General features: G+C 39.5%; 1 protein-coding gene across 2 annotated transcripts in view; it reads left to right on the forward strand.

The window, feature by feature from the left end:
- The window catches only part of PCARE (photoreceptor cilium actin regulator), a 72167-nt gene extending 65978 nt beyond the window's left edge, over positions 1 to 6189 (forward strand). Inside the window, exon 3 of one of the 2 annotated variants that reach the window (XR_012473437.1) lies at positions 5703 to 5723. Coding sequence is in view for 1 of the 2 variants with exons in the window: in XM_074209780.1 (XP_074065881.1) it covers positions 5703 to 5832 (130 nt within the window). In the remaining variant the exon portion in view is untranslated. Of the gene's footprint in view, positions 1 to 5702 lie in introns of both variants that reach the window. The other variant, XM_074209780.1, reaches the window with a different exon arrangement.
- The last annotated feature ends 17180 nt before the right edge of the window (positions 6190 to 23369 follow it).

Here is a 23369-nt window from a genome sequence, read left to right on the forward strand (position 1 = left end):
GAATCAGAAAGACTCATCTTCCCAAGCTAAGATCCAACCGCAGACACTTACTAGCTATGTGAAATGGCAAACCACCGCAATGCTTTGTCAAGAAAACCTCAAAATGGGATCATACAGAGTCAGATACTACTCAGCAACAACAACAATCATCGATATGATGTAATCTACACAAACAAAAGTTCTTTGGAAGGAGATCCTCATTTTTTTTTTAGATTTTAAAGGATTCCTGAGTTCAAAGATTTTGAGAACCACTGATCTGGGCCAACCCCTCTCACCTTGCAGAGGAAGAAACTGAGGCTTGGAGAAACACAATACCTTGTTGACAATCACACAGGTAGTAAATTAAAGATAAGGATCTGAACCCTTGGTTCCTCATCGTACTACATGAACCTTCTTCCATGTCCCACATGATTTCCTTTCCCTCTTTCAAGTATAAAGCTGACTGCTAAATGTTAAGGCGTATTAAGTGATCCCCTGAACTTGTAGCAGAAGCAGACCAACTGAAATATAAATGCACATCATCACCTTAGGGGTAGCATTTAAACAAATTTATAGAATTTCAGACCAGGGATGAACATTCAATGAAATAATGTAGTCTGATACTTTCATTTTGGAGATGAGGAAACTAAGCCTCAGAAAAGAAAATTTCAACTTTCCCAAGGTCCCTTAGTGAGATGGTGGATTTGAAATTCTATGATCTTGACTAACCACAGATATCAAGTCTGCTTCCCAGCCTGGGACAGCAGCAATCAGGGTATAGATCCCTTGACCCCAGGATTCTGCTTTGAGACAGTGGCAAAAAGTCATTATCCAAAGCTAATCTCCCATCACACCTTCACTGTGAAGAGAGTTCTGTACAACTGCAGTCAAATTCTGCCTGTCTAAGCTCCCTGAACTTCATTAGTGGAAATTCTTGTACTATTTTTTTCCAGAAAATGAGAATGATGTTTATATCTTTACTTAGAGATCAGGGGCTCAAATGACAGTCCACTGTACCTCTCTTTTGTGGGTGGAGGAAGCTTCAGTCCTTCACTATTAAATCCTTTGATGGGGCTTAAGGTCTCAGGATGCTAGGACATTGCATAGATTCAAAAGAGGATCAGGTTGTTTCTTTAAATACAAAGTAATAATTCTGCCTCAGATCCCTCAAACACCTACCTGCTTTCTAGCCCTCTCCCACTCACTACCCAGCTTCCTGAGTCAGGTTACATAGCAAACAGGCTGCAAGGTGTGTGGGAAGGCTGGAGCCCTTGAAACCCTAGGGAAAGGGACAATAACAACAGAGCATCATAGGTCTAGAGATAAATGGAGAAACTGAGACCCAGAGGAAGTTAAGTAACTTTCCCAAAGTTACACAGTAGCAAGAATCAGAGGTGGGATTTGAATTGAGGTCTTCTGATTCAAGGGCTGGGGCTCTTTCCTTTGCTGCATGCTCCCAATCTATGGGTTGACTTTCTCTCATAACCCTTGAACAACTGGATAAAAAATGAGTGTTCTTAGGCAATCCATTGACTGGCTCACCACCATAACATAACTCGGGGATATCACATCTATCTGTGAAACTGAAAGGAAGCTCATGGGAACATGATTCCTGTTCCCATCAGCCCTCAAGTTATCTAGCAAGGGGTTATCCAGCCCCTCACTCTCCCCAAAAGATGTCAGTACTATTCCATCCTTTCTTTGGAGTGCTACAAATTTCTCTTCTTGCCTCAGTTTATATAATGGATAATCAGATTCAATAGAATACTTCTCGTTAAGTCATATCTGACTCTTTGTGAAACCATTTGTGATTTTCTTGGCAAAGACACTGGAGTAGTTTGCCATTTCCTTCTCCAGATTATTTCACAGATGAGAAAACTAAGGCAAACAGAATTAAATGACTTATCCAGGGTCATGTAGGTAGTAAATGTCTGAGGTCAGATTGAATTCAGGAAGGTAAATCCCCTGAATCCAGCCCCTGTGCTCTATCTATTGTGCAACCTAGTTACCCCTAATTCACCTTTCTATAATGCCTTAAGATGTATGTGTGTATGTATGTATATATATATATATATATATATATATATGTGTGTGTGTGTGTGTGTGTGTGTATACATATATATGTATGTAAATATATATGTGGGTATATGTGTGACCATAAACAACCCTGCAAGGTGGGAAGAGGGTAGTAAATACTTTCACTCCCATTTTTATAGAGACAGATCTAAGACCCAGCAAAATGGCCATGACCTGCCCAGGGTCACACAGCTAGTTAGTATCAGATCTAGAATTCTCATCCAACACAGGATTATATTTTCAGGACTAGGAGAGACTGACAATCCACTTAATCTAACTCACTCATGTTTTAGAGGAACTGAGGCTCAGGAGTCAAAAAACTTGTATTTGACCAACAGGTAGCAAGAGCAGACCTTGAATCAGAACTTCAGATAGCAATCTTTCTACTTCTGATTATTAATCCATACTCCTTCTTTAAATGCTGAATGAAGATTCAGAATAGAAAGGTCAAGGAAGTATAGGTTCCAAAGGCATGGGCTTTCCTTCAAAGGTAAACCTGTTCAAGAGGGAGTAAGGGCAGAGAGAACAAACAATGATCCTGACCCAATCATCTGGGATGTACCACACTGATCACACTGATCACACAGATCTCAAAGACCATCTTGTCTCTACCACACTGTCATAGTTGATTTTTTTTTGCTGATACATTGCCTTTAGGATTATTCAAGTCAAAATCCAGGTCTGGTCTCTAAAGAAGGCAGAGAAAGCAGGAGGGGACTCTGTTCTTCATCTAACCCAGTTCTCAGCATATGGTTGAAAATTCTTGTTTGTGTGACTGCCGTGGAATGGAATTCCACCACGATGGAATTTGCTGGGCTTTGTGGGTGGAAAGCTGCAAAGGAACTTGGGAAATGTCAGAACTCCTTATCTGCTATCTCAAAAGTGGATCTATGATAGCTTATATTTCCATCTTCCTGTATGGTCACAAGGTATTTCCAATATATAAAGGATGGTGGAGTAGAAGGACTACTTGTTTTGGAAGCAGGAGACCTGAATTTGAGGCTTCATTGCAGCACTTATTTGTTGTGTGGTCCTGGACATCTTACTGATATTTACATTATCTATGTCTATGAAATCACAGGTCCACTCAAACAAAATCATATCAGAATCAATGGTCTATTAACAGAATCCTAGGATTATTTGCTAACTTATCCCCTCCTTTGTTGCTCTTTCCAAGAGAGGTAACTAGGGCATAAGAACTGGGTCTTTGACCCAAGGTCCCTAAATCTTAAGGGGGATGACAGCATTCTTAATCCTCCAAAAGAATAGCAATAACTGAGTTTAGCACTTAGTTAACAAAATTATACTTGAGCCAATAGGTTACCAGATGGTCTCCTAGCAGCTGCCTTACCCACCCACTAGCCTCCCTAGAACATTAAGGGTGCATTCAGTGCCATTTACCCAAGGACTGGGTACAGTCTTCAGTGTTTCCTAGTAGATACTGAGATCCACCCGATGGCCCGCTGAGCACTCAGCACTCTGTTTAGACACCATGGGAAATACAAAGGAAAAGATGATACACCTGCTCTGGAGGAGCCGACAACCTACTTGGGGAGACAACATATCTAAACACAGGAGAATCATGTAGGGAAAAGACATGTAGTTTTTCACTGTGGTGATATCAGGAATGAATCCCAGAAAGGCTGTAATCAATTCAAGTAAACAAATATTATTACACATGAGCCTGCCTTTTGCTAGGCACTGTTTGAAGCATTGGGAAAGCTAGGTGGTGCAGGGGATAGAGGGGCAGATCTGGAGCCAGGAAGACCAGAGTTCAAATCCAACTGTTGATACTTATCAGCCTTGTGATCCTGGGCAAGTCCCTTAACCATGTTTGCCTCAGTTTTCTCATTTGTAAAATGAGCTAAAGAAAGTTGGACCCAACTGTTAATAGCAAAACAATCTTAGGCATTAAAGATTGAAAAGGATTCAAAGGAAGATTTGTACCTTCCCCTTAGGTAGCTTTCATTCTACTGGGAAAAAACACATGGACCTACTGAGTACATTCAAAGGGATATATATTAAGGAATTTCAAGGGGAAGAGAGAGCACCATCTAGCAAAGGGAGCAGAAAATCCTCCAGAAGCAGTCAAAGCCACAGCTTCTTCAAGACAGAGGGAGGAAAGGCATTCCAAATATGGGAGACACAGCCTGTGTAAACATACAGGGACAGGAGATGGATTACCATTTTTAGGGAATAGCAAATGGGCCAGTTTAACCAGAAAAGGGATATAAATAGAATTGGGGGGGGGGTGCAAATTGAAACAAGAAGACAAGAAGTTGGGCAAAAGTCAGATTAAGGAGGGTTTTAAATACCAGGTTAGGGATTTTATATTTTCTCCTAGAGAAAAGAGGGAACCACAGTAGCTTCTTGAATAGGAGAGAGATGATGTCAGTCAGACCTCTTCATAAAATCACAGATATAAAGCTGCAAGGAATCTGAGAAGCCATCTAGACCCATTTTATAGATAAGAAAACTGAGACCTGGGGAATATCAAGTGACAAACTCATATGTCAAGACAAGTCTACTGACTCCAGAGTCAGCATTCTTTTTCATTTACCATATGTGTTAGGGAGGTCATTTTGGCAACTGTATGGATGAACACTGGAGAGGGATGAGAGAAATGTACTTTCTTGAAGTAATTGGATCACTTGTAGTCAACCATTAGGACTGCCTTTTAAAATAAATCCTTCTTTTGTCCCACCAAGGAAGGCCTCATCTAATGGTAGCTCCTCTTTTCCTCTCTTCTTGGTGGGAAGGATGGCTTTAATAATAAGGGATTGTGATTCAGCATTGGTCCAGGGACTTGCATTAAGTTACCATTGGATTCTCAGTGACGCCTCTAGAAACTCTTTGTGTGGGATTATGACAACTAAATGAGCCAGGCTCAGCCCTTCATTAAATAAATGAAACCTACCTTTTAAAAAGAAAAGTCATAATAAAATTCCAGGTTCTACAGTTCCTAAGGGCATTGCTTGGTTGAGAATAATAGGTATTGGCATCAATAGATAGAAGGTGAAATTTTGTTATATATTAATATTGAGTTATTCTCATTTCCACAGTGCTGAGCATTATTGGGGGAGAGAACAGAAAGAGTAGCCCATCATTCTTATTCTTGAAGAATTTACATTTGATTACAAAAGGGGGGGGGGGGGAAGGCCATCCAGTCTACTAAGGATTAAGAATAATAGCTATAATGTCCATGTAAATGGATCTTTAAGAGACTTAGAATTCTATTAGGTTTTTACCTCTTTTCAAACCTCCAGAACTTAACATATATACAGTATGTGTTTAATAAATATTTATTGATTGGAGAGGCTAGGTGGCACAGTGAATAGAGCACTGGCCCTGGAGTCAGGAGTACCTGAGTTCAAATCCAGCCTCAGACACTTAATAATTACCTAGCTGTGTGGCCTTGGGCAAGTCACTTAACCCCATTGCCTTGCAAAAAAAAAAAACCCTAAAAAAAATATTTGTTGATTGACCTGACCTGTGATGTAGACACTATGGGTGATTTAATTGCATTTTCAGAAGAGGACAGTGAGGATCAGAGGGAAAAGTGACTAGACCATTGATGAAGTACAGAGCCAATCACACATCCAACACTCCTTCTGTTATCCTGTGGTTTCTGTCTTTTCTCCTTGCAGCTCAGAGGAGAGTTCCCCAAAGGACATGGTCCCTTGGAATAGCCTCTGCTTATCAGACACGAAGGGAAGCAGCAAATGGGCATCTCACCCTGACCTGTATGTGGTTGGTCGAGGGATCCAGAGAGAGTGAAAGTCCCATTGGGCAGTCTCTCATCACCTGAACCTGAATGAGCTGAAGAACAGAGACAGCACGCAAGACCTGCCCAGAGTTTGAAATGCCTAAAGCCAACCTCTTCCATTTTCCTAGGGTACTGCTGGGGAATGGGGAGGCCAGAGACATTTGGGTGCCATTTCCAGGGAAATCTACTCTGCAGACTTATCCTTCCTAGTCAGAGGGTCCCTTTATCTTGGGATCCAGAAGGAGATTTTAGAACCCTGGTCTTTGTTGCCTATTGTTCTAAGAACTAGCCTTACCCTGGGGACAAGGATCCAGGGCTGTTATATCTCAGTTGTCTTGTAGCATTTTATATGTAAATAAACCATCTCAGAAAAGTCTTCATTAACTTTGACTGTGTTTCTATTGTGGTGAAGAGTCAAATGGATCTTTAAAACCTTGAGGTCAGAAGACCTGAGTCTGAGTCCTAGAACTGACATTTATTAATCGTGTGACCTAGGACAAACCATAGAATAATAATAATAACTGACAATTATGGAGCACTTTAAGGTTTTCAAAGCTCTTTGCACAATTCTCTCTCACCTAATCCTCTCAACAGCTCTAGGAAGCAGGATTAACTACTCCCATTTTGCAGATAAGGAAACCAGCTCAGATCACCTATTGTCAGACAGGATTTGAACCCAGATCTCTCCTAACTTCAAGTCTGAAGTTCTTTTAACTATCCTAGGGTGATTCTACCTTAAAAGTCCCTGACAGTTCGCTTAACTTTAAAGTGAGGCTAAAAATAATTGACCACTAGGCGTTGATCAACATCCTGTTCCTATTGTCAAGAAGGCTTAGGCATAGGCATGCCCATATTCACATGGGTGGTTGTATGCTCTGCCCTACTGGGGAAGTGCCCTGCCTTCATAAGTCAAGTTCTCACAAAGTGAATGACCATCCCTTAGCACTTTCTCTGACTGACTGAGCCATATTACTCCTCTAAGGATCTAGGGATTTATCCTATAAGAACACTTCTGAGACCCCCTTCCTGCTGGAAGAGCCCCCTCCACCCTGAACTTATCATATTCTATTGAGCCCTAGCCTATAGGACCTTCCTTCTCAAGGAGGGGAGAGGGACACTTGACTACTCAGATAGACAGTGTTTCCATAAAACAAAAGGAATCAAGAATACATTATATTCGCATGTGCATTGTTTCTTTCCTCCCCCAGGTCATCCTAATCAGTCCATAGGAGATCCCAAGTCCAAGAGTCTTAACAAGGATATAGTTAATGGGTTTAGACCCTCCACGGCCAGTCCCATGAGCTGGCAAAGAGCGTACAAAATACAACCTAGCTTCTAACTTGTGTATACTTGGCTTATGTGTGCAGTAGAGTCAATCATTAGGATAACCCAGAAACTCTGGATCCAGATCTCAGCTTCTCCTCATGGTGCAGGTCATGGAGCCATGTTTGTTATTTGTCCTCCGTTCTTGAAAACAATCATATCATAACAAGTACATGAATTCGATTTTGAGTGAGGGGGTGCTGTGCTAAGTCTCACTTTCTCCTCCAGAATCAATTGGGGCCAGTGACCAGATAAAAATCAAGATGACTGGAGATGACTCTGGATGTGAGACAAGCATACAACTATTAAGTGTCGAATGTCCCAGGTCAGATCTGAACTCGGGTCCTCCTCCTGACTCCTTTCTACTGTACAACCCATCTGCCCCATGGAACTATAAACAGGAGTTGGGTTTTTTTAAAGAAACCCTTAATTGCTTCTTACCACTGCCCCATTCACCATCTTGTCGCTTGGTGGCATCTGGATGGTAAAGTGGATAGGACACTGGGCCTTCTCTCCCCATCTTTGACCTGGAGATCTTCAGCATTCATTTCACATGGCTGAGAGCTGTCCTATGTACCTTCCCCCTCCTCAGCTCTTTTCTTCTTAGGGATGGGGCCAGATGCAAGGCATAGACAGAGCTGCTGCCATCCAGTGGATGTAGTTTATTACACTTCCCTGAGGTATAATGGATAGAGAGATGTGAAGTAGAAAGCCCTAACCCTAAGTCCTGCCTTTGATACATGCTGTCTGGTTGACTGTTAAGACTGCAAGGTTCAGAAAGGGGACTGACCTGTGTTGGTAGAAGGCATTTCCAATACAAAGTCCAATACCTATTCTTATCTTCCCTTTTTGTTCTGGCCAGAAACTCTGAGGATCTTCCTCTCTCAGGCTGATTCTTCTGTGAGGTCAAACTGGGCCATCTTTTGTCTCATTTCTTACCTAGTCTTTAATTCCTGAATAGTATTGCCTCAGACAAACTGAGACCTGGGAAATACCTCAGCTTAAAAAGACCACTTCATCTGGACCCTTTAGTCATTATGACTTATCCAGTCTTGCCACTGGATTCCAATAACTCTAGAGGAAAGAATGAGACTGATGACTTGGTACAGTCCTCCCTCAGTTAAATCTAATTCACTTACAAATAAAGACATCACCCACCTGATGTCATTGGTCCTCTTTGAGAACAAAAGTCAAACAACAATACCCCAATCCTCATTCTTACATTACTTAATTCACAAGGGTTCTGAGAAAAATCACTTTGTGAGCTACACAGCACTATAGAAATAGGATTATTATTCTGAAAGCTAATCAGAAAATAATATAAATAATACTTTTTCTCTCTAAGAGTTATAACATCTCTACATAAATTTACTCTGAGGTTCTGCTTAGTAAAGCTGCTTACCTGGAGGACATGGGGATGAAGCTGGAGCTAAGATACAGGTGGTTCCTATCCCCCTAATCTCAACTTTGCCTTTCCTCTCACAGTTTTTGGAATATTACGTGTTCTGCTCCCTGAAGCTCTGCTCTCAATGGGTCCTGAGCTGGTGCCATCCCTACAAGGCAGTGCATGAGGTCTTCCTAAAGTCTGAGACAAAGGGATAATATTTTTTAGTTGTGTTCTAAAGGCAAATAGAATTGCTGTGGATAAGTCCTTGTCTTTCCAGCAGCAGGCACCAAGTAGAAAATGATACCCTAAAAGCACCATCCCCTCCCCAGCCAAAGCTGAGCAGAAGGTAAAATTGTGATTCATGAAATAAGATTTCCAAAAACCCAGGAGGAAAACAATCACTACTCTCATACTGAGAAGGGAGAGAAAGAAGGAGGAAGAACAATTACCTTGCCAGTGTATTCTGAGCTGTTCTGAGAGGCACTTTGATCCAAAAACACTTTAATCAGTTTGCCCTGCCCTGTCCAGCCCATACACTTGAGGCAGTTAGGTGGCTCAATGGATAGAACACTGGAGTCCAGAATCCCTGAGTTCAAATCCAGCTTCAGTGTGACCATGAATAAGTCACTTAATCTCAGTTTTCTCATCTGTAAAAATGGGGATAATAATTGCTCTTACCTCCCAGGGTTGTCAGGATAAAATGAGATATCATAAAATGCTAAGCACAGTGCTTGGACTCGGAGTGTTACAGAAATGTTCATTATTATTATTATTACTATTATTATTATTATTATTATTATTATTGTGTTTAGTTGTTTTTCAGTTGTGTCTCACTCTTTGTGATTCCATTTGAGATATCCTTGGCAGGGATATTGCAGTGGCTTGTTGTTTCCTTCTCCAGTACAGATGAGGAAACTGAGACAGATAGGGTTGTGACTTGTCTAGAATCACATAGCTAGTTAAGTGTCTGAGGTCAAATTTGAACTCAGGTCTTCCTGACTCCAGACCTACTACCTGCTGAATCATGTAGCTGCTTATTATTCTTATTACTACTAATACTTGACCCCAAATCTCCACTATTGTTAAGAGTCACACTTTTGTATTGCACAAAGAAAACCAGGGCATGATTTTTGAAAGGCTTATGTTCAAATATTCAGCAATTTCTATTGTCTAGATTATATACTCTCTAAAGTCCTGTCCAACCAAAAATCTAAGATCCATTAGCCCCATTCCATTAGCATCATTAAAATAGACTATTTTTTTAAAAAAAAATCAGATTAGTTATTGTCATTTTAGAAGCCCATTTTACTAAGGAGGAAACTCTGAGGCTTTGATCCACAGATGGAAATATCAAAGCTAGGATTTGAACCCAGGGTTCCTGGCTCCATACTACATCTCAGCACAGAAGACAGTCCCTTTGTATGCTCTAGCTCTGTCACAGGTCATGCAAAGAAACCCTTTCATCTCCTCCTTTACCCCTTGCCCCTCAGTCTGAAAAAGCACTTTTAATACTAGGTCTGGGCTGTTGTGCAACTCTCTTCATTCCTCTCCTCCCACAGGCTCCCCCTTGGTCAGTCCAAAACCAGAGGGAATAACTGCACATTTCCTGAATTGTAGGGTGATCCACTGTATGGATCTCTTCCCTGGGCTCCTACTTACCTATTTCCCAGCCTCCTTCTCTTTCCTAAACTCTAGACCCTCCCCCAGGATTATAAATAGTAGATGGCACAAGCCTGGAAAGTTGTGGGGTGAGGGAAGACTGGTTGGTTTCTGGTTTTTGGTTTTATTTAGGTGTTTTTTTTTTTGCAAGGCAAACGGGGTTAAGTGGCTTGCCCAAGGCCACACAGCTAGGTAATTATTAAGTGTCTGAGACTGGATTTGAACCCAGGTACTCCTGACTCCAGGGCCGGTGCTTTATCTACTATGCCACCTAGCTGCCCCTGGTTTCTGGTTTTAAGTGATGTTCCCTGTCCATTAACCTATTGTTTTTATCTTCATACCTGCCATAAAGTAGATTGTAGGAGGGAAGGATGAAAAGTCCCATGATTTCCAAAAGAGGAGGATGGGTCCTGCTTGACTTATCCCTTTCTTGTAGACTTCTAGGCCCAGTCTTTTTTTTTTAAATAAATTTTTATTGATAGTTCTTGATTTTATATCACTTAAATTTTACTCTGTATTCTTTTCTTTTCCCCCCTCCTAAAGAGCTATCTCTTATAATGAAGAATTTCTTAGAAAAAGGGAAAGGGATAAAAAAATAAAAATTGATCAGTCCATCAGAAAAACCTGACATTATATGAAGTGTCCCACAGTCATACTCTTTACTCCTAAAGGAGTTAGAAGGGAAGCTTTTTCTCAAATTTCTTTGTAATATTCAAATTACTCATTTTGATGTGTTTGTGATTGTTATTTTTTTCACCTGTGTTGACTTAGTCTTTGTGTATATTGTTTTCCTGATTCTGTAAAAATCTCTATGATTCTCTGTATTCAGCATATTTGTTCTTTTTTATTTTAGGTTTTTGCAAGGCAAACAGGGTTAAGTGGCTTGCCCAAGGCCACACAGCTAGGTAATTATTAAGTGTCTGAGACCGGATTTGAATCCAGGTACTCCTGACTCCAAGGCCGGTGCTTTATCCACTGCTCCACCTAGCCGCCAGCACAATCTTATTCTATTATATATACCTATCACAATTCGTTTAGTCATTTCCTAAATCATGGGCATCTACTTTGTTTCCCGTTGTTTGCTACCTACCAAAAAATGCTGCTAGAAATATCATGGTATCTATGGAGCCATTTTGTCAGTGATCTCCTTTGAGTAATAAGCCTGGCAGTGGGATCTCTGAATCAAAGGCTATGGAGATTTTAGTGACTTGATTTACAAAATTCCCAATTGGGTTCCAGAATGGTTGTATTAATTCTTAGTTCTACCAGAATGCATCAGTATACATCTCTTCCATAACTCCTCCAACATGAACTATTCCCATCTTTTGTTATTTTTGCCAATTTGTTGGATATGAGGTGAAACCTTGGGGTTGTTTTGATTTGCATTTCTCTAATTAGTGATTTGAATCATTTTTATGTGGTTATAGTGTAAATTTTTTCTTCTGAGAACTGTTTATCCATATCCTTTAACCATTTATCTATTGGGGTATAGTATTGGGTCTTAACATAGGTTTCTGTTATTTTCCATATATCCTGAATATTAAACTCTTAATGGAGAAAAAAAAGAATTTATGCCTTGACATGAGAGGTTATGTTTCAGCAGTTGGGGCCAGTCAGTCCAAGAGTAAATGAATACACGGCAGCTACTGGGAAAGAGGGATGGGACATTGACCAAGGCAGGCAAATCCCTTGGGGAGCTCAGTGGGGACCCTGGCCTTCAGCAGGACAGCCAGAGGACCTTGAACCAGAGGAAAAAAGCATGGGAAAGTGTGATGGGACATGGCTAAGCTCCAGTCAACAGGCTAGTGCAAATAGGATGTGGGAAAGGAGGAGTAAACATGGAAAGGGGCAGTGGGGGTGGAGGTACATCCTTTAGGTCATGTCCAACTCACTATGACCCTATTTGGGGTTTCCATGGCAAAGATACTGGAGAGGTTTGAATCCTTGACTAGCTAGTCATAGACAGCCCAGGCAAGGAGCAGAACAAGGATTGCCTCTCCCATGGTCCCCTCTCACTTACACATGTACACCTTCAATCAGCAGAATGAAGATGAGGATGGTGATGGAAAGAGGAGAGAAAGATTCTCCATAAAAGCTTGTCAAAAGAATGAATGAATGAAAAGGAGGAAATGTTGGGGAGAAGGGAGAAAGATACTGAAAATTAAAAAAAAATAGGGAAAGGAAAAAGTCCCTCTCTCAGGAAATAGAAGAGAAGGAGAAATGAAAAAAAATGGTTAGAAAGAGAACATGATGAGGAAAAAGTAAAAGAAAGAAGTCCAGAAGAAAGCTAGGCTCTCTGTCCATGGATTGGATTGTGACCTTGAATATATTTATTCACCTCCTTGGGCCTTGGTTTTTTTTAATCTTTATCTTTATTAATTTCTAGGTTTTTATCTTGTTTATTTTTATGTAAAATGAGGCATTAGAAGGTCTTTAAGGTCCCTTTCAAATATAACATCCATGAATCTCTAACCACTGAAGAATATGTTGGGACAGTAAACAGACTTTTAAGTAATTTTTCAAACAGACAACCTCAGATAAATGATAAATGTGATGTCTACTTGCTCTGAGTCAATACCCAAGAGATGTATTCAGATATCATATGTGTGTAATTTGAAAAAGAAAAAAAAACTCCTGGTGAGATAGATGAACTCTACGGGATACCTATAATGAAGATCATCATGATGAACTCATTCCATAAAGAGACAACTAACAGCCTACTTGCTATCACTGTCACCATTATTTATTAGTCTTTCTCCCCCTCCCCTTTTCCCCTGACTGAGGACAGCACAATGGAAGAAAGAGGGAAGGTTTAGACACAGAATTAAAAGATTCATAGGTGCCTAGATGGTCTGTCATATTGTAGAGCAAGAGTTCACTTTTAAATTTATTTCTGGTTTAACAGAGAATTGCACCTAAATTTTAATCCTCTAAAATCTAGAGCAATGGATTCTGACCTCTAATCACACAAAGTGATGCTGATGTATCTAACAACTAACCAATATTGGGTCCTTTGAAGTCAGCTTGAACATCAAGTGGCTAATTCAAACAAGGTTATAATGAAGTGACTTGCCCATTATCACAAAGCTAGTTAATGACAGAATTGGGATTCAGAACATGTTGCTCTGAATCCTCATCATATTAGAAAGAACAGGCAGGATCAGAGAAACAGTTCAGGGAGGCCAAGCAGGAGCTAAAGAAAAGAAAAGGAAGGACAAGAGAGGACCTGAAGAATGGGGTGGTGGGGGAAAGGACAGGCATGATGGACAATGAAGGTATCTAGTAAATTCAAATGTTGACATTTATAAAAGGGTAGTTAGATGGTGCAGTGAACTGACCTGGAGTCAGAAAGACCTGAGCTTAATTCCTACCTCCAACACTAGCTGTGTGACCCTAGGCAAGTCACTTAATCCTGCTTGCCTCAATTTCCTCATCTGTAATATGAGCTGGAGAAGGAAATGGCAAACCACCCAAGTATATTTGCCAAGAAGACCTCAAATGGCATCACAAGGTATCAAATATGATTGAACAACAAACAAACCAAAAGTGTTAGGTATTGTACCAAGACACTTTACAAATATTCTCTCATTTGATCCTCTCAACAAACTCTGAAAGTTAGGTTATTATCCCCATTTTACATAGGAGAAAACTGAGACAAACCAAGGTGAAGTGACTTGCCCAGAATCATACACCATGTAAATGTCTGAGACCAGATTTGAATTCCAGTCTTCCTGATTCTAGGCCAAACACTCAATCTATCTACTGGACTACCTAACCACAGTGAAAGGTTTTGGGTTTTTTCCTTTGGATATATTACATTAATAAAGAAGTAGGAAAGAAGAAAGAAAAAGGGTCTGAAACTCCTTAAGGACTATCATGTCTTTTCTAGTTCTTTGATCCTATAAGAAATGTCTGATCAAAGTCAAGTTCTAAAACAGGCCAAAAGGAGACAAGCTTCATCACAGTCACAATTTCCCCCAAGGCCTACCCAAGAAAAAAGAGAAGGGAATATTTGTTGGTCCACATTATTTTTTTTTTAATGAGGGCTAATATTGGACAGAACTAGATCTGACACTGGTCAGATATAAAGGGCAGGCATTCTTGCTCCAGTGACTTTACAATTAACAATAAATGAGTAGTTTAGAAATAAAATATTCTTGTAGTAGGGTCCTCCACTGAAGTTCTTCTCTGAAGTTTTATTGGCATATGAAGGTCACCCCTAGGGCTTTGCTAGCAAAGTCCACATGTTGACAGATTCCACAGAGCTGAAAAAAAAATCTAGTATATACTAGCCACTGACTGAGTATCTGTCACACAAGGACTGGTCTCACGAAATAAAGGAAGGCTCACTACAGAAGAGTGACTGCTAATTTTATTTTGGTCCCAGCACTTTATAAAATAAATCTATTTACAAACACTTATTTTTACTCTCTTCCCAATTAAAAAAAAAACACTTGAAATTTTGATGATTGTTTTTTGTCTTTTGTTTTCAAAGACCAAAATGACATCACAAATATTAGAGACAAGAGATAGTGTGCCCTACTGTGGCTGATCAGACCAATATGAGCTGGGCACGCTCTATCACAGAATGGAAACAAACAGGTCATGTGAATACCTGGGAAGGATTCTCTAAACTTACACAACTCACTTTTTCATTGAGCTGCTTCAACTCTCACTCACAGAAGACAGCACCCTCTCTGATGAGGGCATGCCCTGCTGGGCAACTGTGCCAGTGTCTCCCATGCTACATGATTAATCCCAAAGTTCTTTCTTTTGTTTGTTTTGCAAGAAATGGAGTGAAGTGATTTGTCCAAGATCACACAACTAGTAAGTATCAAGTGTCTGAGACCGGATTTGAACTCAAGTCCTCCTGACTCCTGGGCCAGTGCTCTAACCATTGTGCCACCTAGCTGCCCCAGTTCCAAAGTTATTAAAAAGTGACCTTCAGAGTGTCCTTGTATTGCGTTTTCTGACCTCAGTGCACTCGCCCTTTGTGAGTTCTCCATAAAAGAGTCTTTTTGGCAAGAGTGCATTTGACATCTGAACAACACCACTATAGCTGCACTCTCTGTAGTAACATTTGAATGCTTCTTGAAATAGATATAATCCAACAAAAACAGGTTTCCACCTTGTTTGTGTCCAAAAATGTTTTAATGTGCATCGCGAATCCATAACCTCTTTTTTAGGAGGTGGGTAGCATGTTTCTTCATTGGTTTTCTTATGTTTTGGTCATTGCACTGATTGGAGTTCATCTTAAGATCCTTTTTTTAAAAAAATTTTCTTTATTTTAGGCAATGGAATTAAGTGACTTGCCCAAGGTCACACAGCTAGGTAATTTTTGGTAATTTTTAAGTGTCTGAATCTGGATTTGAACTCAGGTCCTCCTGACTCCAGGACCAGCACTCTATCCACTGTGCCACCTAGCTACCCCTGGAGTGTGTCTTTACAATGTTGTCACTGTGTAAATTGTTCTCCTGGTTCTGCTCACTTTACTATGTATCAGTTCACAGAAGTCTTCCCACATTTCTCTGAAATCATCCCTTTCATCATTTCTTTTTTGTTGCTGTTTTAGCATGCAATGGGGTTAAATTACTTGCCCAAGGTCACACAGCCAGGTAATTTTTAAATGTCTGAGGTCATATTTGAACTCAGGTTCCTCCTAACTCCAGGGCTGGTGTTCTATCCACTGTGTCTCCTAACTATCCCCTCCTTTCATCATTTCTCATCACACAGTGGTATTACATTATATCCAAATACCACAATTTGTTCAGCTATTCCCTAATTGATGACTATATCCTTAGTTTTCAATTCTTTGTCACCACAAAAACAACTATTATAAATATTTTTCCTCGATCTTTTTGGGATATAGACCTAATGGAGATATCACTGGGTCAAAGGATATACATAATTTGGTGAATTTGAGGCAATTTCAAATTGCTTTCCAGAATGACTAGAGTAATTCATAGTTTATTAGAGTGTTAATGTGCCTTTTTTCCATAGCCTTGCCAACATTTATCATTTATCTTTTTTTTTGTGAACTGAACACAGCAATTCAAGGATACCATCCCTTAAGGTTTTGAGGGTTTTGTGCTTTGCAGAGGTGGAGAAAAGAACTAATTCAATGAAATCACAGAGTCCATACTAAATACTTTTAATTTCCAAACTATTTAAAATCAAACATTTTTAAATCACAGTGACCCTCTGGAAGAAGTCAAAATGACATATGAACTGGATGTAGTATATAAAATTCCCATCATCTTATCTGTTTTCAGGGAGCCTATAGAAGATATTTACAACACAATACTTCTTTTCATTTACAAAAAAGTAGGTATTTTTAATTATCCACATCTGGAAAATATTAAATATAAAAGAATAATAACAAGATAATGACTTTTTCCAGGACAATTGGACAATGGTGATGATGATAATGATAATAAAAGATTTTTTTTCTATAGAAAATATGTGGTTCAGTGGAAAGAATGGTGGATTTGGAATCAGAGAATCTGGATCTGAATTCAAGTTTTAACTTGCTACTATTGGTGACCTTGGAGGAATCAGTCTTCATCTATAAAAGGAAGGGATTTGACTAGATAAGCTCTAAGATTCCTTCTAGCTTTAAATGTATAATCCTGTGGTGCTTTTAGATTTACAAAGAGCTTTACATATGTTATCTCATTTGAAAAATATTTAAAACATTTCAAAAGAATCCTTGGAGGAAGAGACACATAGAAGATAGTGGCAGAACATTAGTGACTTTTTGCCTGGGTTAAGTGTGACCTTCAAGATGAAATACAACCTTCCTCCACCTTCACGTAGGTCTGGGGGTGAGCAGCTCTTTAGCATAATTGGTGGTCTTATTTCTTTCCTCCCATTACCTTCTGGCTCCACATCTCTGATAACTTTATGTTGGTATTCAATAAAGGGCAGGTGAAACAAAGATAACCTTCTTTCATTCTGAAGTCTTCATGTTTGACAAGACCTGTCTCCTAAAGCCCCACAGGGTAACTGACAAAGTAGTTTAGAAAATTTATTATTGCTACAAAATAAAATGGTGTTTTGTATGTAACCATAGTGAATGCAGCCTATAATATATGCATTGAAGTGAGTAAGGATAGATGGTTGCCATTGCTTGCTGACACCCCTTCAAGCTCCCACAATGGTTGACAAAAGAAATCTTTTCAAGTGTACAGTGCTTTAAGTGGTCCCATATCAAAGATTGTGGGTCGTGCTGGTGGTCTGAGCCTATATTCAGCACAATTTGTTAGACTGCAATATCCTTTACTCATAGCAGCTGCCTGAAGTTTATATAAAGTTCCATCAATCCATCTGGACGTTTTTATGAAATCTAATTAAAGGTACATACCCTACACTGGGGAGCACGTCTTTAATTCACTCAACACTTTAAGTCAGTTTTATAGCAGAAACTCTTGACTGCTGAGATGACTGAATTCACAGGGTCCACAATGGAACTCAGTGGAGTTTCCCTGGATTCTCTACTTGTCCTGGGAACAGAGATGCAGAGAGTGAGAAGGGAGATGGAGAGACAATCCAGCAGCCAATAGGAAATCAAGCCCTCCTTAGGCTTGACTGATGATACCAGGAGGGATTAAACAATACCTGTGGGAGATCCTCTAAAGGCAGAAGAAAGAGGAAAGAGGAGAGCAAGAAAGAGAGAGAGAGAGAGAGAGAGAGAGAGAGAGAGAGAGAAAGATATAAAGAGACAGAAACACTAGGACAGATATAGAGACAGAGACACAGAAATAGAAAAAGAGAAATAAGAAAAGAAAAAGGAATAAGAAGAAAAAGAAAAAGGAAGGGAAGAGAAGAAAGAAGAAAAGTTATCTGGTTTTTGCACCCCAGACTGAATTTTTCCTTTATCTTTACCTCTTCAGAAGACTGCATCATATGCTTGTGTAGTGAAGCAACAGAGAACCTCAGAGGTCAGCTACTCCAATCCCCTCATTTTACAGATGAGGAAACTGAAGCCCAGGAGCTTAAACAATGAGGCCAAAATTACTCAGATACTAAGTGGCAGAGTTCAGATTCTGATTCCCACTGAGAGGTCATTCCATCTTATTATTGTCTCATTATAATTCATTTTAACCCATTCTGTCTTGTGCTGTTCCTAGATGGAAAAACAAAATATCTCAAGAAGACAAATAGATGTGGATCAAGCAACTGCTACCCTCACATACAGCAATACCAAGAAATACACCACTCTCCAAATTTCTTACTACTGCTGCTTCCTTTCCATGGGATAATCTTCACATCAATTGTCTGTTAAACTACAAGGAAAGATGGGACTTTTGGGGGGAAAAATAACAGCCAGAACAGGGACAGACTACATCCCAAGAGAGAATATGCTTTATATTGAAAGGCTTCCTATAAACAATAGAAACCAGGTGAAATGACATAAAGGAAATAAAGATTTGGGGATATAGACCATCACCATGAAAATTATCAGTTGGATTTTTTTGAGAAATAGAGCAGAAGTTGAGAAGAAACAAGAATATCCCCATGGCTTTAAAAACTATTTGTCTAGTAGTTTATTATTGTTGACCCTGGGTCATTTCCTGATCCTCAAAATTCTCAAAAGGAAGCCAACTAGACAATTTTGATCACATTAAATTAAAAAGCTTTTGCACAGACAAAACCACAGTAATCAAGATCAAAAGAAATGTAGCAAACTGGAAAACAATTTTTACAACTAGTATTTCTAACAAAAGACTCATTTCTAAAATATACAGAGAACTGAGTCAAATTTAAAAAAAAGACAAGCCATTCCCCAATTGACAAATGATCAAAGGATATGCAAAGGCAATTTACAGATGAGGAAATCAAAGCAAAAAATTTTTCTAAATCACTATTAGAGAAATGCAAATTAAAGCATTTCTGAGGTCCATCTCACACCTCTCAGACTGGCCAATATGACCAAAAAGGACAATGATCAATGTTGGAAGGGATGTGGGAAATGTGGGACACTAATATATTGTTGGTGGATCTGTGAACTTATCCAACCTTTCTGGAGAGCAATTTGGAATTATGCCCAAAAGGCAAAAAAAATGTGAATTATCCTTTGATCCAGTAATATCACTACTGGGTCTATACCTTGAAGAGATTATGAAAAAGGGTAAAAATATCACTAGTACAAAAATATTCATAGCAGCCCTGTTTGTGGTGGCAAAGGATTGGAAATTAAGTGAATGTCCTTCAACTGGGTAATGGCTTAGCAAACTTTGGTATTTATATGTGATGGAACACTATTATTCTATTAGAAACCAGGAGGGATGGGAATTCAGGGAAGCCTGGAAGGATTTGCATGAACTGATGCTGAGTGAGATGAGCAGAATCAGAAGAACATTTTATACCATAACAGCAACATGGGGATGACAGTCAAGTTTAATGGACTTGTTCATTCCAACAGTGCAACAATCAGGTACAATTCTGGGGTATCTGTGATGGAGAATACCATCTGTATCCAGAGAAAGAATTGTGGAGTTTGAACAAAGACCAAAGACTATCACCTTTAATTTTAAAAAAAATATTATCTTATTATTTAATTTTGCTATCTGTTATACTTTGTTTCTTCCTTAAGGATGATTTCTCTCTCATCACATTCAGCTTAGATCAATGCATACCATGGAAACAATGTAAAGACTAACAGATTGCCTTCTGTGGGGAGTGGAAGGAGGGAAGCAAGATTAGGGGGAAAATTGTAAAATTGAAAATAAATAAAATCTTTCTTAAAAAAAAAGCCAATGCAAACCCAATGTCAAATAGCATCCACCAAGAAGGTTATTATAAAAGAAAAACTTTTGGGGGAAGAGGTAATTGAGTTAAGTGACTTGCCCAGGATCACACTATCTCAGTCATAGTGTTTGAATACACATTTGAACCAAGGCCCTGTTTACTCCAGAGTCAGGTAACTTTTTTAAAAAAATAAATTTAGTAGGAATAGCTGAGCTAGGCAGGTGGTAGCAGAGGAATAGAGAGCTGGGCCTTGAGTCAGGAAGTACTAAGTTCAAATGTGACCTCTACTAGCTCTGTGACCCTGGGCAAGTAATTTAATCTGTTTGCCTGTGTTTTCTCATCTGTAAAATGGGGATAACAACAGGGTTATTGTGAGGATCAAATGAGATAATAATTGTAAAGTGAACAATGCCTGCCTTTATAAATATTAGCAATTATTATTCTGTAAGAAAAAAAAGGACTAAACTTTAAATTTAAAGATATACAATTTCTTACCTATGAAAAAAACCAATATACATGGACTATTTCAATAACCTCCTAATCGATCTCCCTGTTCCAGAGGCCAAATAGATATTCTTAAAGCATATCTGACATGTTACTTCCCTACTCAAAAAGCTAGAGTGGTTCCCAGTTGCCTTTAAGATAAAATATAAACTCCTCTATTTGACACTGAAATCTACTTTTCCATACTTGTTGGGATGGGAGATTTAGAAATGCAGGGCCCCTCAGATACCATCTTGTCATTATATAGAAACCCAGTTTTAGTTCAAACTAAATCAGTTGCCTGGAGTCACCCAGGTGTGTCTGTACTAGAATTTGAATCTGGTTAAATCTAACACTTCACTATATTAGCTCCACCCACTTCTGCACACTCCTCTCTTCCGGCCAAACTGGCTTAACCCACATACAACATACCCCCAGTGATCTCCTTTGTTGCCTTTGCCCAGCTTATCACCAATGCTTAGAATTCACTCTATATTTGGGAAACCCTAGCTTTTCTCAAGTCTCTTACCAGCTCCTACAAGAAGCCTATTTTGATTCCCAGTTTGTCAGTTTCCTATCTTGAAGATTACTATTTACTTTCTATGTGCTTACATTTACCTTTCTTGTTCATGTTGAAAGGTAGGACAAGAATTCAACCTATTACAGATGGTTCCATGTCAGAAAACCATCTAAAACTTTTGGCCATCCTTAAGGCTGGCTGAAAGTCAGTTACCCCAAGTCTTTTTGCCATGGTTAGATGGTCCAGCACCTCAGACCGCAGAGCTTTTTTAGCAGTCAATTGAAGGTTTGATTTGATCCTGGAGGTAGGACCGAATCAAGCCAAGGACATATTAGAGTTTTCTGGAGGAGATTCTCTGGGCCCTAGGCTAGCTCATAATTCCTTAGAAAAGCTATATTTTTAGATTTCCCCCCACAAAATTCATATCAATTGTAGGAAAGGCAAGTTATAGCCTAAGCTGGTCCATCGCTATCATAGGGACTGGCAAAAGGCAGTCAAATCTAGAATGAAAGATTCTTGAAATCCATTAATGAACATCAATAAGAGAAGGGTCAGGGCAGCTGGAGCTAGTTTCAAAACTGCCTATGGTTTAGCTTTGAGTTTATCAGATTGAGCGCTCAGAAGATAAGGAAACTGAGGCATCTGATTGAAGATGCCAACATCTCTACAGAGTCTGTCCTTAAACAAGATACAAAGAAGAGGCACTATGGAGCTTAGCAGGGAGAGGCAAAAGGAAAAACCAGATCAATGTGAGACCCATGGTAAAGCTAGAGAGAAACTATCCAAAGCATCCAAGAAGCATGGTGGAAAGATTTCATAGGATCTGTGAATGGGGATGGCAGTGAGGAAGACGCACCATCTTGAATTCTTGCTAAGAATCGCAACTCAGCTGCCAAGTATTGTCAGGTAAGTATGTGTACTCAGGGACTGTGGGTTTCTTTAAACCTGTGTTTTCCCTTTCCTTTACTAGGAGTCTATATTTGTTCATATAATTTCCCTTTCTTTTCCAAATGGAAGAATGGGTTTATAAAATGCCATAAGAATGAATTGCTCTATTTTCTCTCACTCTGCCTCTTTCAAAGGGTAGCCCTGAGGAGCCTTCCAGTTCTAAATCTATAATCCCATAATATCCTTAAAAAACCCATGTACCCTCTGCTTAAGGCCATGCTTGTTAGCTCCAAAAATGATCACAAGTCCCATTTGTGCCAGGCATTGAGGATTACAGAAAACTTTCTTTGCAACAGCTTTCTGAGTTAAAATAGTACTTGTGTTATTATCATCTTTTATGGGTGAGGAAACTGAGGCTCAGAGATTATTAAGGAGGAAGGAGAAGAATTATACAAGGAAAGTGCTGTTCTTTATTCTTTCTCAAAGAGACAGATATATGTTCAAGGAAATCTGCTGCACAAGAGTGTTCTCTGAAGGTTATAGTGAGTGATGTAGTCATGAGAAAAAGTGGGGTTTTAAAAAGACAAAGGAAGAGACCAGAGCCATTCCCTCACAGATTCTGGGTAAAAGATCTTGACAAAATCCAGGAAATGACTGTCCAAATAAAACCACTTTATGGGAACAGACACCAAAACACCAGAGAGAATTCATAGAATAATGGTAGACACTTTATTCTCTGAAGTTCTGTACAGAAGATAATAGTACCCATGGGAACCAGGTACCTCAGAGTCCATTAGGGAATAAACATTTTCAAATCTTTCACATGCTAAGAACATTGGAACCCACAGAAGTTCTTTTATACCAGATCTCCCAGTTCCCTGAGAAGTATCCACCCCAGAGGAGGCCCATTAGTGCTGTGTGGTCAAGACAGGTCTGAAAAACTAATAGTTCTTATCAACTTGAGTAGATAAACCTTCAGTCTGTTCCTTGCATTCCTGACAGACTCAATCTGACCCTGTTGAATTTCTCATGTTTGCTGGATGGGAGTTAATTGGGAATATTACAAGTCAAGAAGATCTGAGTTCAAATCTGACCTCAGACACTAGCTGTGCCACCCTGGTAAAGTCTATTTAACTTTGTTTGCTTTAATCCACTGAAGAAGGAAATGGCAAACTGCTTCAGTGTCTTTGCCAAGAAAACCCCATGTATAATATGGTCCACAAAGAAGAATAATTAAATAACAATTAGAGTACATGGAGTGACGGTGAAAGACCAGGGTTTGAGTTTGATAACTGTTCCTCCTTGACAGCCTCTCACCCACATTCCCCCTTCACCCCTTTGGACAGATTAGCTGGCCAGGCCTTGGACTTCTAACATCCCCAATCGACTCCCCTCAGCAGTGGTAGGCTAGATCATAAGAAACCCAGAACTTCAGATAATAGTGATCCAGATGTAGAGCTAGAAGGCTCTTCAGAGGCTGCCTAGGACAATCCTTCTTATTCTGAAGTCAAGGAAACAGGCCCTGTTAAGCAACTTGT

Source organism: Macrotis lagotis, chromosome 1 (genome assembly GCF_037893015.1).
Source record: "Macrotis lagotis isolate mMagLag1 chromosome 1, bilby.v1.9.chrom.fasta, whole genome shotgun sequence".
Lineage (NCBI taxonomy): Eukaryota > Metazoa > Chordata > Mammalia > Peramelemorphia > Peramelidae > Macrotis > Macrotis lagotis.